Source organism: Heterocephalus glaber, unplaced genomic scaffold, assembly GCF_053883595.1.
Source record: "Heterocephalus glaber isolate CG9 unplaced genomic scaffold, H.glaber_assembly_v1.0 deba00001594, whole genome shotgun sequence".
NCBI lineage: Eukaryota > Metazoa > Chordata > Mammalia > Rodentia > Bathyergidae > Heterocephalus > Heterocephalus glaber.
Genome location: NW_028258369.1, coordinates 8764299 through 8781481, shown reverse-complemented (window position 1 = coordinate 8781481; position 17183 = coordinate 8764299). Strand labels below are relative to the sequence as shown.

At 39.6% G+C, this 17183-nt stretch overlaps 2 protein-coding genes across 13 annotated transcripts in view; one reads left to right on the top strand and one right to left on the bottom strand.

Annotated features, from left to right (window-relative positions):
• The window catches only part of Cnksr2 (connector enhancer of kinase suppressor of Ras 2), a 272194-nt gene extending 258715 nt beyond the window's left edge, over nucleotides 1-13479 (top strand). For 7 of the 12 annotated variants that reach the window (XM_021245320.2, XM_004866183.3, XM_021245322.2 and 4 more), the window contains 2 exons: nucleotides 8235-8431; nucleotides 10994-13479. In XM_021245320.2, the coding sequence (XP_021100979.1) occupies nucleotides 8235-8431; nucleotides 10994-11209 (413 nt within the window). In that variant the 3' untranslated portion in view covers nucleotides 11210-13479. Of the gene's footprint in view, nucleotides 1-870; nucleotides 2601-8234; nucleotides 8432-10993 lie in introns of those variants that run through there. The other 5 variants (XM_087193641.1, XM_087193644.1, XM_087193642.1 and 2 more) reach the window with 1 other exon arrangement.
• Klhl34 (kelch like family member 34) lies at nucleotides 13459-16793 on the bottom strand. Its single transcript, XM_021245323.2, has one exon. It carries the CDS (start codon nucleotides 16367-16369, stop codon nucleotides 14432-14434), a length of 1938 nt encoding a protein of 645 aa, XP_021100982.1. The 5' UTR covers nucleotides 16370-16793; the 3' UTR covers nucleotides 13459-14431.
• Between the last annotated feature and the right edge of the window lie 390 nt (nucleotides 16794-17183).

Here is a 17183-nt window from a genome sequence, read left to right as displayed (position 1 = left end):
CTTCTTCTGGACACAGCTCAAAAACACAAGAGGATGTTCCAGATAAAATTCTGCCCTAGGATAGAAATAATAAATATTGCTGATTTGTGCTTTGTGACAATATTTGGAATCATCACAAGAAAATGAACTAAGAGAGACTACAGTTTATTTTATCCAAATTGTTTGTAGTTTCTCCAGTCATTCAGAAATTTTATTTTCTTCTGGTTTCTTAATGCCTTGGTGTGTCTTATATGTGGATGAAAAGTTACCCTTTCATCACATTTACTCTATTATAGCTTTTCATTTCTCTTCACTTTGTATTGTTTCATATGTAGCCTCTTTATCTGAGCAACACTAGGTGGGCTATTCTTTCTCACTACTCAGGAGATGGTAGCACATATATCAGAGTAGTGAGATAGTCTTCTGGTCAGAAGACCAGAAAATCTTTCCTCATACTACTAATTGACTGTATGAATTTGTGGAAAGATCTTGTATAGACATATACTTTAAGTTTTTTTTTAAAGATTTATCATTTTGTATATGTATATAGAAAACTTTTAGCATGGACTTCTATGATTAAAATCATAGATGTGCATCACAAGTTTAGAAATGGGAAGAGATTTATCTAAATGTTGTTGTATATATTTGGAAGACTGGCATTTCAAACAACCAAAATAAGCAAAAAGTGTCCAAAGTTTATGGCCAAGTAAACTTGCATGCCAACAAAAAGACATTATGGTTATTAGAACCATATGCAATTCTAGCCATATTTTTCTATTTTCTCTTCATGGGTATTGCATGATGGCATTTCTAATACAAAGAGTAATATGCTTTGGAATAATGGCACTCGCAGGTCTTTCATCATATTGTATCACTGCTTTATCATATTAGGCTAATACACTGCGAGAGTTGGTAGAACCTCTCCATGCCAAATCGGATCCACTTCTGTTGGCACTCAACCCATTGGACTCACAGATTGATAAGCTAATGTTTAGAGAATTTAGATCGGAGAGAGTCGGCACGGCGCAGACTCAACATCAACCTCTTGCAAGCAACTAAAATGGCCTCGTCCTTGCTGTTTATAACAGAAAACAGACTTGTAAAAAGCTTAGATCATCATGTGTTTTGGATTGGGGGCCTTCCTAAAGGGATGTTAAGAGGGGCAGGCCACTCTTAAGAAGAATGCGAGCTTTCTACTGTGGCACTAGCATAAGATCAAAGCCAATCAAGATGGAGCACTGCCTTTTCTGTGGGAAAACAGAAGGGAAAGGGTCTTGAGTGGGGAAGGGCTCTGTGATGGTACCTCGGTTGTGTTGTCTTGATACCAGGAAAACAGAGTGATCAGCTCTGCTCATTAGAAAATCCTGGCTATTTATGGACTCTTTGAAGGCCTCTTTTCAGTTAAAGCAGAGGAAGAAAATTCTGTATTAAGTGTATTTTGCATTTTAAAAACTTGACGTGCTGTATTGTACTAAATTAAGTGTAATCTATTAAGGCAAGGTATATTCAACCTCCTCTACAACTTAATATGTTTAATCTACTGCAAAGTGTATTCAGATGCAACACAGAAACTGCTTTCAGTAACAATAATGAAGGAAATTCCTCATGCCAGGCTTTAATAGATTCCTCAGCTAAAATACTTTCTCTTTATTTCTTGGCACTTGTATTCAAGTGGTGTTACCTCTTAGGGCAAGCATGAGCTATTCTTTTCTGTAAAATATTCCAAATCTATAGGCTGTGGTTTTCATTTTTTAAAAAGTATTTTGTCTGGATGTCTTTCAAATTAGCTTCAGATATTATTTAATATTTTGTAACTGGGTCCCCTATGGCCCAAGATTGCTTATTCTTCTTCTGTGGTGGATGTGAAATTTCCCTTAGTTGGATAAGATATACTGTACTAATTTCAATGCTAATTAATGGATATTTCATACTGTGCAATGAACTAATAATTTAATATTGTATTTTGAAATGTTTTTTCTTCTTGTCACTGCAGTGTATAGTATTGCATATGTGAATACTTGTAAAAATACACATTACTTAAAATAAAAATATGACCAATTGGTAGTAGATCTTTTTAGATAGCTAAATAATTTGCTAAGTATGCTTAATAGTAAATATCTTTCTAAGGAGAAGTAATCTATGCTTCTTTCTTACAAATGGAATCTGTGTTGTGAATAAAATCACATTGATCTGCCTTATAATTGCCTCTGCTCTGACCATTTAATGTTTTTAAGTATATCTAAAAATGACGATTCTGATATGTGGAAATCCACCAAGAAGCATTTTGTGGCATTTAATTGAGTTTTCTTGGATTGTTCTCCCTGTTTAAGTCATAGTAAAATTTTATGATCTGAAGAGTTTTAGTTTTTTCTGATTAAGGAATATGATGACTCTACATTAATTTTCAAATATACTCATCCCTTAGTTTGGACTTTAAACTGCCCCAATTATGAATTCCTGCCTCAGAGCTAGGTACTTTAACTTCTATGTCTATTGGTTAAATTTGCTAAATTCTGTGGGTAAATCTAAACATTGTCATTTATGTTTGTGTATTAAGTGTATTTGTCCTTCAAGGAACCGCCTCTTCTTTGGGTCAATAAAGCAATGCTAAGGACACCAGAGTTTTGCTATCTGAACTATTTGTCACAAAAAACCTTATAGTACCCTGAAAATTATACCATTGCCATATATTTGTTATCATTAAACCACATAGTCTGAGAGAAATTACATGCTGAGAGGGAAAAGTATGGAATCTCTTTTGTCACATCTTCATGAAAGTGAGCTTTACTGTTGTAAAGGAATTGACACAAGCACAGGCCATGCTTGATTTTGGTGAAACTCATGCTCATTCTTACAAGTATGTGTTCTACTCATTCTCCTTAAAAAAAAATAAATAAATAAACAGTTAACAATGTTGATGGAGCCACTGGAACTGTCCTTTTAAATGGAGGGGGTGTTCCTTGTTAAAATCAAACTTTTCCATCAGAAAAATTTTCTAATATTAATGTTTGGGTGTTGTTATTTTGCCTAAAAGAAAATAAATGGCTCTAATTATGAAACAGGTAGTGGTTACAGAGGGAAGACTAAAAGGTAGCTTTTAAGATCATATGCTTTTTGCTCTAACCGCCCTCCTCTTCCCGCAGTTTTACAATAGACATAGCTAGTTGGTTTATATAAAAGCAAGAATTAAGACAGCTAATATTTAATTATGAAATATGTCCAATTATAATTAACCCCTTGCTTATTTAATCATCTTTAGCATAAAACCTGCAAAAACATTAAATCCATCGAAAGTGTGTCATCTTACATATAAATAAGTTGTTCCTTGTGGCATACTAGTAAATTAATATTCATAGAAAATATTCGTGTGGTCTCAGTGCAAATGTTGATTGCCCTTTGTGACAAGAATAATGTTCCACATACTTGATATCATTAGCCTGAAAGACTTGAAGTACTCTGTGGTTATATGAGAACAAATGCCTCTCAGATTTGACTGGTGACTAATACCCCAGCCTTCCCTGTTTGTGATTTAACCTCTCTCAACCTTCGGTGCTCATTACACAGCTGTGTTGTGGAAAGAACAACTGTTTCCATGAGGACATCATTTGTCCAATTTTAAAAGAGCACGATTCCCTTCCAAAACATGTACTACCAAAACCCATTACCCATTGTTGGTTTAGTTCTTCAAGAGCCCTATTGGTATACAGTACTCACTGGTTTTATTTCCATATTTTACTCTCCTTCAATAATTGCCCATCACAGGGGCAGAGGAGGACACCAGAGTAAAATTGTAAGCCACCAAGTTTTTGTTCTTTCCTTAATTCTCAATGAAGAAATACGAACAATATAACTGTAATAATTACACAGTCACCCAATAGGGAGCCATCTTTGGAGTAGTTTGTGTATAAAGAAGGGAAAACTAATACTCCACTTCAACTTGTTCAGTGCATGGGGCATTGGGCCAGGTAGAGAATGGGAAATGCAAAATGCATGACACAAATTCCACTCATGGGAAACTCACACAGTGTAGGTCTCTGAAGAAGAAAACACGGGTGTATTGGGAAAAGTACAGAGGAGGAAAATCATTGGAATTTCCCCATGGGTTTTATATATCACCTTTTGAATTTCTTTTTTGTATCTTCTTTATCATATATTAATATAGAATGATACATGTTTGTAAGTTACCAATAACAGAAGTGCTTTAACTGATAAGGGTACACAATCAAAAAGTTTGGGAACCACTGAGCCCGAATATAGAGAAATACATCAAACAAAGACTTTGTGGTATTTGAGAAATACATTATTATCTGCTCATAAGCACTGAGCAAGATATTATAACAAACTAGTATATTTCATTAGCTAATCTTTTCTTTGAACTTTTCTTTATCATTTACTACCTGGAAATCATATACAACCTGTAGAAACCATACAATAAGCTGTTGTGATGTGATATGAATCTATATTCCCAGGTTGACTATTTCTTAATTGAGCACAGTATGAGACGATAGAGAAGATCTTCTTGGACCACTGTCAAGTATGATACAGCCAGAAATTAACCTCCCTTGGCACAGAATACAAGTTAATTACTTAATTGTGGTCCTGGTCCTCGTGTCTATCAGTCAGTAAGAGTTTATATGAGAAAGGGGACTTTATATGCACTCTTTGTTGTAACAAAACCAGATTAAAAATATGTAATCTGACCCAGGACTAATTTACATGTTGTAAATGTGAATATAATTTGGGGAGAAATTTATTCCCACATAGGCCCAGATTTCCTGAATAAATTAGATACAGATTAAAATACCATTGCAGCAGTGATACACTTTCTCATTAGGAATCGCAAAGGTTCCTATATATGTCTTGTCATTTGAATGTAGTCTGCACTTTGCCAACTTTCAGAAAACATTCATTCAAGTTGTAAAAGAGCTGGTTTTCAGCCAGTGTTCCAGTGGTTGAATTGGCACATTGAAAGAAAGTCAATCAGGAAGCAGACCTCACCAAATGATTGCCTCGTCTTCCAAAGCAAGCCACTTCTAAAGGAAGAAAAGCAAGGACTGAAAAGAGAGAGAAGCCTGAAGAGAAATGAAAAGGAGATGAAGAAAAAGAGGGCAAAAGGAGAAGAACACAAAGGTGCTTTCATATTTTCAGTTGCAACAGTAGCCCCAATTGACTTATGTGTTATTCATCTGAGAAAAATCAAGGAAACCAATTGAAAATTATAAAAGAAAATAAAGGTCTGTTTTCGTCTTGAATGTTGAGTTCTGTGTTGTTTTGACTGTTGAGCACAGTGAATCAGATTTATAATGTGACTCTGCCCTTCACCCCCTCCTTTGAAAACAAAAGGACTCTTTGTATCGTCTTTAAAATGTTAAATAATTGGTGGCATTTTGTGATAGCCTGGCATCTCAGTCCCTCATCCTTACCCATTCCACTACTATGTCTTGTGAGGTGTTACATCTGTGTATGATCTGAAAGGGGTTGAGGCGGGCTTTCCAATCTCTGATAGGAGCCACTATCCCATTACCTCGGAAATGTTTCTGTGTTCAGTCTCATTGTGATTCCTTGTTCAAATGTGCTGCCCAGAGATAATCCATACTCAATTCTTGCAGCGATCAAACCAGATTCTTTGTAGAGTTATGTTGTCTTTTGGTTGAATACTTTTTTCCTATAACATCAGGAATGGGGGAAAGCCTTTCAGTTATTTTAAATACCTGTATATATCATTATTGTATTAAATTTTCCCTTATCGTTCTTAAAGTAAAAGTACATTTAAATTTTATAAAAGTCAATTTGCCCCAGTATTTCACAATGTTAAAAGTTAGGGGAAAGTAAAACAGAGTCAAAATGTGTTTTCGAATGAAATATATACTCCCAACAGTGTTAGGTAATATGGAGAAATGTTTTCTTTTTTGCTATGCAAAAATACTTTTTTGCCTCCCTTAATTCATCGAACTATAGTCCGAATCCCTTTTATCCTTCACCTTCTTTCCAGAATTGAAAAAATAATTATACACTAGGTTACCTATACATTAACTACTATTCTTCTCGTCTGTTAGGCCTCCCATTTCTGTCCCATCTTCTGCTCTATGAAATTACATCTGGCTTTAGATGCAGTCTTGCCTTGATGCAAAAAGAATGATACTACTAAATAATTCTTTGGAGTCTTTTCCTAGCCTATGGCTTTATGAAATGGAATTAACACTTTTCAAATGTGTCCTTGTTTTTATAACTCCATTTGCTTACTTTAAATGACCATGATTTTGTGCCTTCTTCATTCCAAAGCATTCTTAGTGAAAATTCTCGATCTTGCTTCTATCTTGCTTTTAACTCACAAAGCAGTTCCTCCTTTTTATGGTCCTCCATCCATCAAAATCCTGTAGCCGTTGAAAACACTGAAGGGTGAGCCAACAGATAATTTGAAAGGTTATAGTTTTTTTTTAAAGGTTATAGATTAAGGGGAATTTTTATATTTTTAGATTATAATTCTAACTTAAATATATGGTTAGGAAGTTGAAGTTTATTATAGAAATCTTAGTGCTAGTATGTGTTCATGAGCAACAAGGAATTTTCTAATGGAAAAACTGAATCATATCTACCATTAATTGCTAACCTTAGCCACAGAGCCAAAAGTTAAATATGGAATTTAATTAAAACTACTTTTTGATCCTAAAGTTGATCCTTTCAAATTAAAGTACTTCCGTTTTGGGCTTTAGGGGCAATTTTAGGTACATTCTTTTAAAAAAAAAATAGAATGCTGCATTCAGGGAGTCTCCCACTAATTAGGACCTATTGTTAAACACATAGTTGAAATGATTACTGAAAAATCAGCAGAATAGAATTCTTGTGAAAATTATTATTTTGGGGACCAGACATCCACTTAGAATTCTAGTTCCACCATTTATGAAGTGTGACCTTGAACAAGGTACTTCCCAGCCATAAAATGCAGATCAGATAGCTCTACTCTTAGTATTATTGTGAAGATTAAAGGAGATTGTGAATGTTAAGCATTTAACCTACTGCCTGGCACATCTACATGTTAACTAGTATTAACAAAGTTATCTTCTCTTGAAACTTGTTAGCCTAAAATTTTCACAAGGACCATGGTAGAATTAATAAAAATCCATATTTACTTCATGGGCCAATATAATAAATGTTCATCAAATATGATTATGGCTATTAAACATCATATGGTCCTGTCTACCATGTGGGGCAAAATCCTAGTTTATCTTTGTCATATGATAAAAAATTGATATGCTAATCACTGATATAACAGCAGTATTCAGACAATTAAAAAAAAAATGGAAATTTTATTTCTTCAGCTAGGTCTAAGATCCTTACCTGAACCACTGTCTAATTTTGTTCAGAAATATATAATTGGAGTACTTTCTTCCCAGGTCTTGCAAATGCTAAGTAGCTTCTCTTAGTATATGCCAGACTTTTTCCTTATAGTTACACATAAATATATCCCTATATTTCATTTTAATGAAAACATTATTATTGATGATAATTTATGATCAGTTACTATATTTACAATGTGCCAGACATTACCATGCAGTCACATGAAAACTAATCAATGAAGCAACTGTAAGATTTTTATAATTAAAATTAGACATAATTATTGATGATAATTTATGATCAGTTATTGTATTTACATCGTGCCAACCATTACTATAGCAGTCACATGAAAACCAATCAATGAAACAACTGGAAGATTTTTATAATCAGATATGTGCCACTGAATGCCATTTCATCTTATAAAGTCTGGGAAGATGTGAAAATTAATCTAGTATTGCTAAACCAAGAGAGTTCTATTAACCAGCACTTCCATGCTTACCAGTATAATGATAATTAACATTCATTAATTTTAAATATTAAATTATGTGCAGGATTATTTCCCTGTGTACCTTTTGTACTATAATTCTTTATATTTAATGGAGTCAAGATATGTACAGTTATTTACTATTAAGAAAATATTTGTTTAATTAAAGAATCATATCATTTGATCATTCTAAAATAATTAGATGTCAAAGGTAATCTTATAGTGCTTTCCCAATCTTTCATTACCCTGATTTGCAGATAGTTTGAATTATTTAGTAGATTTTTCAGGGCACCAAGTAACAACTTTATACTTTATTGAAGTAACTGGATTCATTTCTCTCTCTCTCTCCCTCTCTCTCTGTCTCTCCTCCTCCTTTTCCCTCTCCCTCTTCCTTTCTCCCTGCTCTCTCTCTCTCTCTGTTTTGTTGACATTACAGGTGAAACTAGGGAGGAAAAATTAGGAGACTCGTTGCAAGATTTATACAGGGCACTGGAGCAAGCCAGTCTATCACCAATCGGAGAACATCGCATTTCAACCAAAATGGAATACAAGCTGTCATTCATAAAACGATGTAATGATCCTGTATTGAATGAAAAACTACACAGGCTGAGAATTCTCAAGAGCACTTTAAAGGTAAGATATGAGATAGAAGGAGAAATTCCTTCGAGGAGATTTCTTTTTGAACTGAAAGTGTATTAGCAAGTATTATAGGTTAAACAAAATGGGAGCCAGTGAGGAGGAAGAGGTAAACAGAAAGAACTTGAATTACTGGTAAAGAGGAGATCTTGTTAATTTTTCATTTAAAGTCTCAAAACACTGACTATTATGTAACTTAGTTCTAGAAGAAAACAGGATGTGATTAAATTTTTTTTCCAAAAATGCAGAGCTGGCGTTATTCCTCAGACTTTTGATTTCCTAAAATAAATATACCATGTAGTATACTTATTACAGTTATTAAAAGAACACAGCATGCATGCAGAATGCAGTAGAGGATGTTAAAAGGGTTTGAAATACAGTGTTTTGTGAGGAATATTTCCTGCATAAACTACAATGGGTTTGGAATAAAACCACAGTGATTTGTGTTTGATGTAGAAAATGTATAATTGTTCTATTTACACTATCAGTTCCCAACTCACTTGTTACTTTCCTATTATACATTTCTGTAAGTGCTTACATTGTTTGCAGTCTTCTTATTTATGCCACCCCCAGATTGGGAAGGAGGTGGTAAGGACAGAGTAGCAAAGAGGCAGGAAGTTGAAGGAGGCAGATGAGTGAACAGCCTTCACTGGGGGGGTAGGGAGAACAAGGATGGTGGAGAGGGCCTACCGCACACACTGCCTGAGCAGGTGTGTACTCTTGAACAATCAAAAACAGAAAAGAACTATCATAGAGAATATCTTTCATGAAGCAGAATGCCAAAGGGCTCCATTGGAAAATATTACAAATCCATAGCATGTTGCTAAGGTTTTGTAATTTTGAAATATAGTTGAGTATCAAAGAGATAAACAAAATAGAAAGTTAATGATTTGAAAAATTTTCAGATAGTAAGCAACCAAATTTTCAGAGTCAATTAGCTTTTAATTCATATTCATGCTAATACTGCAAATCCATGGGACAATTTAATGGACTTTTGGTAACTAAGACCACAATTTTAGAGACAACTATACTAGTCAAAAGTTATTCCAGTGACCAACCCTACTCCGAAGATATCTTCACCCACCTTCCTTAAAGAGCTTCACCCCTTCTCCCTATTGAGACCCAAACTGTCTGGTAGAGAAGGCAAGCAGGCATTTTGAAGGCCAGGCCCACATATCTTAAAGACTTACTCCTTTTTCCTTTACCCCTCCCATTGTATGTTCTGTAGACTCCTGAAAAGCATTTTCTTCTAGTGACAAAGAATATGAGCTATTGCCAGTGTTCAGTTCAGTACATATTGATGAATCACCAGGTAGATGATCCTGTGCTTGACTCTCAGGAGCAAACAAAGATAATGAAGAAGTCATTATAAAAAATAGCCCCATAAAGAAGGAGAAACTGAGACATTTATAGCTAAATGGATGCACATTGAGGCCATACTCTTAAGTGAAATAAATAGGACACATGTGTAAATACCGAATAGTTTCTCTAGTATGAGAAACTGCAAGTGTAAATAAGGATTAAAATGATTAAAATGAATAATTGATAATTTGAAATGGGAAGAAAAGGTCCAAAGGGGTAAGGGAAGTGGGAGGGAAAGGAAAGAAGGGAAAGGAAAAATTATGAGAAAAGGAAAAAATGGAAAGAAAGTCTTTGTAAATAGAGAGGGGTGGAGGGGGTGAAGGGAGGACAGGAAATGGGGAAAAAATAAGAACCAAGATACATCATGTACAGGTACAAGCACCCAATGATAAATGTAAATGTATTGTATACCTAAGATGTACCAATAAAAGAATTTAAGCAAAAAATGGCCCTTACTGGTAAAAATTAACTACCCTTTACTTTTAGACATGGAAAATTAATAAGTTATGGAAGAACAATTGACCATCCAATCCTGGATGTGTCTTATTCCAGTAATTTTTAAAGGCACCGTCACCAAGCATAGGTTTTAGATCCCACCACAGGCAACTTCTAACATTCTCAGTGTCCACTGGCCCTGTTCCATATCCTGTCTTGCCTCTAAGATAAGAACCACTTCTTAGGCCCCTTATTGTTTTCTTTCTTTCCCAACTCTGGCTCGCACAGAGGCAAGCATGAAGAGTTTACCATATAAAAGGAGAAGGACAGTACCAGAGTAACTCAAGAGATGAGATGTCATAAGTCCACTCAGTGGCAAGGATAGAATGTTTTAGGGACATGAATGAGGGAGAAAACATTTTTCCCCAAGTGTTTAAGGAAGATTTGATGAAATGAGAGGTTTTTGAATTAGATCTTAAAGCATGAGGAAGGTCTACGTAGGCAGAGAATGGCAGCAGAATAGGCCAAGAGAAAAATAAGATACATCAAGTGGGCAGTACAGGGTATACCTCTGAGCTAGAATAAAGCACAGGAGGGCTTGAGTCTAAATAGCTGAGTGGGAATATACCAAAGCCATTTCTTACGGGCTTCTAAATGGTTTGCCTATTAACTCTTTATTTTAAACTTGAAAATAAGTTTTCAAGTTTTTATATGAATAAAAATTTGTTCCCATCCTAACTGTTGAATTCTTTTGCTTTTCAGGCCAGAGAAGGGGAAGTAGCCATTATCGACAAGGTCTTGGATAATCCGGACTTGACATCTAAAGAGTTTCAGCAGTGGAAGCAGATGTACCTCGACCTTTTCTTGGATATCTGTCAAAATACTGCCTCAAATGACCCACTAAGTATTTCTTCTGAAATAGATGTAATCACTCCCTCTCTGACACATACTCATTCATATATTGAAACGCATGTGTAAGTGCATTCTGTGTACAGGCCATCTAATACCTGCTGGTAGTCCAAACAAATATTTAAGGTAGTTTTTGTATCAGTGTGTGGGACACTTGACAAGTCATACTTTGATGTTACCAAACTATGTGAAACAAACCATATATGATCATAAAACCACTGTCTTTGATGAGCATTTGTATATTTTATATGCAGTTAGTGCTCAGCTTATGTTTACCATGTTCAAATTCAGCTGTCTTTAATGATTTAAAATTAACTTTTACAAACAATTCTGAATACAGGTGGTCTTCAAGTAGTAAAACCACAAAAAGGCAGTTTTCTATCTGTGGTCATCTTTTCTCCCTTTAATTTTATATAAACAAGACTTCAAAAGTAAATCACATTTTTTCAGGTACAGACATCCTTATGGGTGGGAAAGAATTTAAACCTTTTTTATATTTATTAAAATGTTCTAAGAATTTTCTTAAACATTGCACAAAATTTAATGCTGCAGTTTTATTTTTGTGAAATGTAGGTGTGCATATAAGAGTTAAGCAAACTAGAAGAGCATCAACATAAGAAAAGTTCAGGTATCTGATAATCGTCTTAATAGTCTATTAACTTGTGAAAGCTGGTTAATGGAAGCACTATTCCAAATCTTTGAGAACACTTAATGGTATATCAGGGCAAAGCTTTGTAAGATGTTTTTGTAACTAAGACCAAATTGAAGATAGAGCTGCTTTATTTTCTTGGTTTAAATCTTCCTTTATTTTTGTAGTGATGAAATGCTGATTGTGTACAGAAGAATTTAAGAATGGATTTTTTAAAACAGACTTAACTCACCCAGAAAGGCAGCTAACAGTCATATATATATATATATATATATATATATATATATATATATATATATAAAATTTCAGCCCAAACTCATGTTTTTGAACTCTTAACTCTTAAAAGACAAAAAGATATAAACTGAAATGAATCAACTGTCCAGGTAGTTTCCAATTCTTCCCTTAGTCTGCCAATCTTTCCTTAACTATACTTCAGGCAGGGAATTACAATACATTTAGTTACAGGCAGATGTATGTTGTAATGTAAAAAACAATGTTGCAAACAAAAATGTACAGGGCCGGGACGTAGCTCAGCTGCGCTGCGCCTGCCTGGCAAGCACAAGGTCCTGAGTTCAAGTCCCGGTACCGGAAAAAATATATATATATATACTTCTAAGGAGCACAAGGGTGGTGGTCACTCAGATGTCACATTTAATTATATGAGAGAAACGATTCAGAAGTTTTTCCTAGCATCATGAATTGTTCTATAGAGTGGATGAAGTCTATGAAAAGTCCTCTTTATATATTTCCATTTGTAAACGTCTCGTTTTTTGAAAGTGATCACAGCATGAAAATGACTGTGCTGCTTTTTAGTGTCTGGCTGCATAATGTACAAGTCACAATTTGCTGTTTTTTCAGGAGGAGGAAGGAACCCTCCTTTACTATTCTATATCCTAAAATCTTCTAATCAGCTTTATACTGTTGCCTGTACAGCTCAGTGAATGTACTTACATCTTTAAGAGTTCAGATATATGCCAGTGAATATTTTTGCTGTAGAGGAGAAAGTAAAACTCCACAGCGGAGATCTTTTTCTTTGCTTTTGAAACCATCATTGAATCACTATCGTTTTGCAGACTTTGCACAACTGTATAGGAGTGGCCTTTCTACAGCACATTTTCAGTAATCCTATATTTAGTCAAAATGGATGAGAAATCATGTATTAATGTTTGTATGGAATTTGGAGTCCAGTGTAATATTTTTATCATTTAAAAAAACCTATTTGTAAAAACATTTATTTACTGCATGGATATTAATGCACATTAAATTTGTGGGATTTTGTATACGTAAAGCAAAACAAAACAAAAACCTCTTGTCCTAATTTGAAGTGTGCTCGTTACAGTTGTTTAGACTTATTGATGTTTACTAGACCAAATGTGTATGTTCACTTAAAAATATTTGTACCTGATGGATGTGTCATGTATATTAATGGCCAGGTTGTGGCCTGTGAACAGCAGGCATTTGATGGGAAGACTAGCTCTGTCGCTACTCAGAAGCTTCTACATTTGTAAAGTCAGTTCTGTTGTTTTAAGTGGTAAAAATTAAACTAATAAATTTGACAAAACTCGTGCCTAGTCTAGCATGAAAGAGACCTTTTAACACTATATATCTGTACAATTTATTGCATTAGTTTCAAATCTAGGAGAGAGGCAGCACTGTAAACTGAAGTCAAATAAATTCAGCTCTTAATGAATCCTTATAAAGCACCTACTTTATTCACTCAAAGTCCTTACCACATTTCTTTGTGATCTAATCACACTACCGTCATTCCAGTTAAGAGTTCTAACATTGCCACCTCACTGGTGGAACAAGTTCACCTGGAACAGGTGGTACACCTGTTCAGAGGTTACAAGTGTCTTCCCTGAGACCTTGAAAATCAAGCTTATTTCTCACATACCTGACACAAACTTGAAACTTTACCTCCTCTTTCCTCTCTCTGTGATTCTTTTGGGGAAGGGGGAGGCACCAAAATAAGCTGTTTTTTAAATATGACTTTAAACCAGATTTGCCTAAAACCAGCACAAAAGCAGACTAGGAGTGGGGACCAGGAGCAGTAAAATTTAACAAAGGATGCTTTTTCAAAGAATGCTTTCTTGGGGATTGTTTTTCTTTAGTTCCATATTACAAAATCTATGTCTCTGGATCATAAAATCATTGTTTTTACAAATATTCCATACTGTTTAACCAAGGCACTTTCCCTTCTCTATTAGGACAATGCCATCTTCTAGTAGTATTTATTACAGGCTAAAAACAGTTTCTGAGGTTTGATGAAGTCTTTTACATTTTGGGGGCTTTTGGGGAGATGCACAAAAGTAATCATTGATTGGCACCTAGGGAAACATTTCTTAAGAGGGGAAATAAGGTCACATTTCATTTCTGAAAGTTGAGTATCTGGCCCAGCGTTAGTCTCTAAAATTCACTAGCTTACTGAAGCTGACTCAGAAATCCTTCTATTTGACCTCTCCTGTCTCGCATTCTCAGCTCAAGGGGAACTGTTTCTCTTTGGCCAAGGCCTTATTTGCCTCTTGAGCCTCCAGAAGCCATTCTGCTACCAGAATCCCAAATTTAGAAAAAGCCCATCTGTTGCTCTCTAAGCCCAATTGGGCACGACTTCCTCCTCTGTCCTCCATACTGGACTAGCCCATTCAACCTAAAACCAAGTCTAACACTTTTCCAGGCTCTTCCTCCTTTTTCTCCTCCTCACTCTCAGGCAGCTGCAGCACTGCGCACTGCAGACCTTCCCAGGCCCAGGGCAGAGCACAGCTGATGTCCTCCCAACGGTCCAGGTCGAGGTCATAGCCGACCACGTTACGGGTGGGTACCTGGCGTGAGTCCTGCCACTTGAGGCCGCCCAGCAGCAGCACCGTCTCCTCCACCACGGCCAGCCCATAGCAGAAGCGGTCATAGGGTAGTGGCCGCAGCCGAGTCCACTGGTCTGTGCCAGGGTCATAGCGCTCAATCTCAGAGAAGGGCTCGTATCTTCCCAGAAAGGCGAACACTGCGCCCCGCAGTACTGCGAGGTGGTGCCCAAAGCGGGCCGTGCCCATAGGCGCCCTCTTGCTCCACGCCTGCTCCCCAGGGCCCAGGGCATACAAGTCACGGAGGCTGCTCGCTGCACCCTCACCGCTCCCCGCCTTGCCCCCAGAGATGTACACGACACCGCGCTCCCCAACGGCCCCTGCGTGGCCATGCAAGGCCCTGGGCAGCTCCGTGGCAGCCACCCAGCGGTCCCTGCGCAGGTCGTACATCTCCACAGAGGCCAGCGCCTCGCCGCGGGTGCCCAGGCCCCCTACAGCTAAGAGACTCTCGCCCACCACGCCGCACCAGAAGTAGGCCCGAGCTTCTCTCATGCCAGGCACCGCTGTCCAAGCGTGGAAACGCGGGTCGTAACGGTGCACTTGAGCTGTCACCACCCGCGGCTCATCGGCTAGGGAAGTGGAGGTGATGCCCAAAGGGCTCTCCCCGCCCAGCACAAACAAGAAGTTGCCCACAGTACACACGCTGTGTCCCAACAGGGGTGCTGGCAGCTGTGTAAGGCTGTGCCAGCGGTGATTGTATACGTCGAAGGACACCACATCCTGGGTGAGCTCCCACTCCTTTTCTTCCTCTACTTCTACCTCTTCCTCTTCTTCCTCCTCCTCCGGCTCAGCCATGGCCCCCCTGTCCCTGGCTGCCACGAGAGGAGCCACGACCTCTTCGGTTATGGCTTCCCGGGCCCTGCGTCCCCCAACCAACAAAATGCGGGTCTGGGGACTCCTGATGCTGGTTTGTTCTCCCTGCATAAGCGGCTGGCGGGACGGTGCCCTGTGGTAGTTGAGGGCCTGGATGATGAGGCCCTTGACCCGGGGCGGTAGTACAAGGCCAGAGCCGGAGTACACGCGCCGCAGCACCTCGGCAGGCACCAGGCCGAAGCGAATACATTCCAGCAGCGCTGAGCTGTGCTCCTGGCGTTTGGCTGCGGGCTCCTGCCGCAGCCAGGCCAGCGCCAGCCCCAGCAACCAAGCCTCGGGCACCCGCGCCACATCCGGGGCACCCAGCACGGCCCTCAGGGACACCGGATTGAGCTCCAGCAGCCCCGCCGGGCCTGCGCCCAGCCACAGTAAATCCCGCAGGTGTCGCACCACGCAGCGCTCCGCCACGCCCAGCGTGTGCGCCAGGCCGAAGCGTGCTGCCACATTGGCGGTGAAACAGCAGTTTTCTAGGGCCAAGTGGCGCTCCAGGTAGCGGCCACACAGAACCAGGGCATCAGTGACCTGCAGATAGCTAGCGGCCTCTAGAGTGTCCTCCATGGTGTCCATGGAGAGCGGCAGCCAGGCAGTGTAGATGAAGTCCAACAGGCGCTGCAGGCCGGCCGCCGACGGTACATGCAGGTGGATCACGCGCGCCCGGGATTCCTGGGTGTGACTCTTAAACAAGGCTCTGAAGTAGTCGCTGGAGCACGCCAGGAGGGACTTGTGCGCCGGGAACTCGCTGCCCTCCGCCTCCAGTGTCACGTCGCACAAGAAGCCCTCTGCGCGCAGGGCCTGGTAGCCGGTGAGCAGCGCGCCGCTGTGAGCTTTGCAGTAAGACAGGAAGTAACTCATGATGCCCTGGGCGGGAAGCTGCCGGGCGCAGACGGAGACATCTCGGGACACGGAATCCCCAAGACCCTTGCCTGCTCAACTTAAAGCCCGGGGCGCCTTCACCTAGGTCCACCAGTCGCACCTTGCCCCTCTCAGCGAAAATCCGGTCTGGGAAAGGTTCCCAAAAGCCCCTAGCAGCAGAGGGTGCGGAATGTGGAGCCGTCTGGGAGTTGCGGGGCTTGGTTTCAGCCGCTGCAGAAGCTGCTAGCGCGTTGCCCAAAGCCTCCTCCCTGACCCAATTTGGGGAGACCACACCTACGCGCCAGGGGCCTGGAAGGCCTGAGCTGCCAGTGGACAGCGTGGGTGCTGGGTCTCCGACGGCGCAAACATGCAGATGCGGCCCTGACTCCAGACAGACGTCAGGAGCGCGGGGAGAGAGCTCTGCTCTTCTGGGGGTGGACGAGGAGCACGGGTTCTGGGAGCACCCGTGAGGGCCAGGGACAAGTGACTATGGGGCAAGGGGGGGTGAGCTTGTTCTGCGCAGAGGATCAAATCAAAGCTTGGGGGATTAGGAACGGAGGGGGGGCACAGGTCAGTGCGGAGTGTTGGAGACTTGATTGGGCGCTGGACATAACATGCCGGTAGCTCACAGCGACAGGAATAGCGCGCCGCCTAGGCCTCCGGGACGCGCCCCGCCCGGCGCCCCGACTGCTGGCTGCGAACCAAAGACCGGGGCCGGGGAGGAAGCGGCCCTGGCAGGGGCCTGATTCTGAGACCCGACTGGCCGCCGATCACCAGGGAGGGTCCCTGGAGCAGGTTGGGAGTAAGGAAGCAA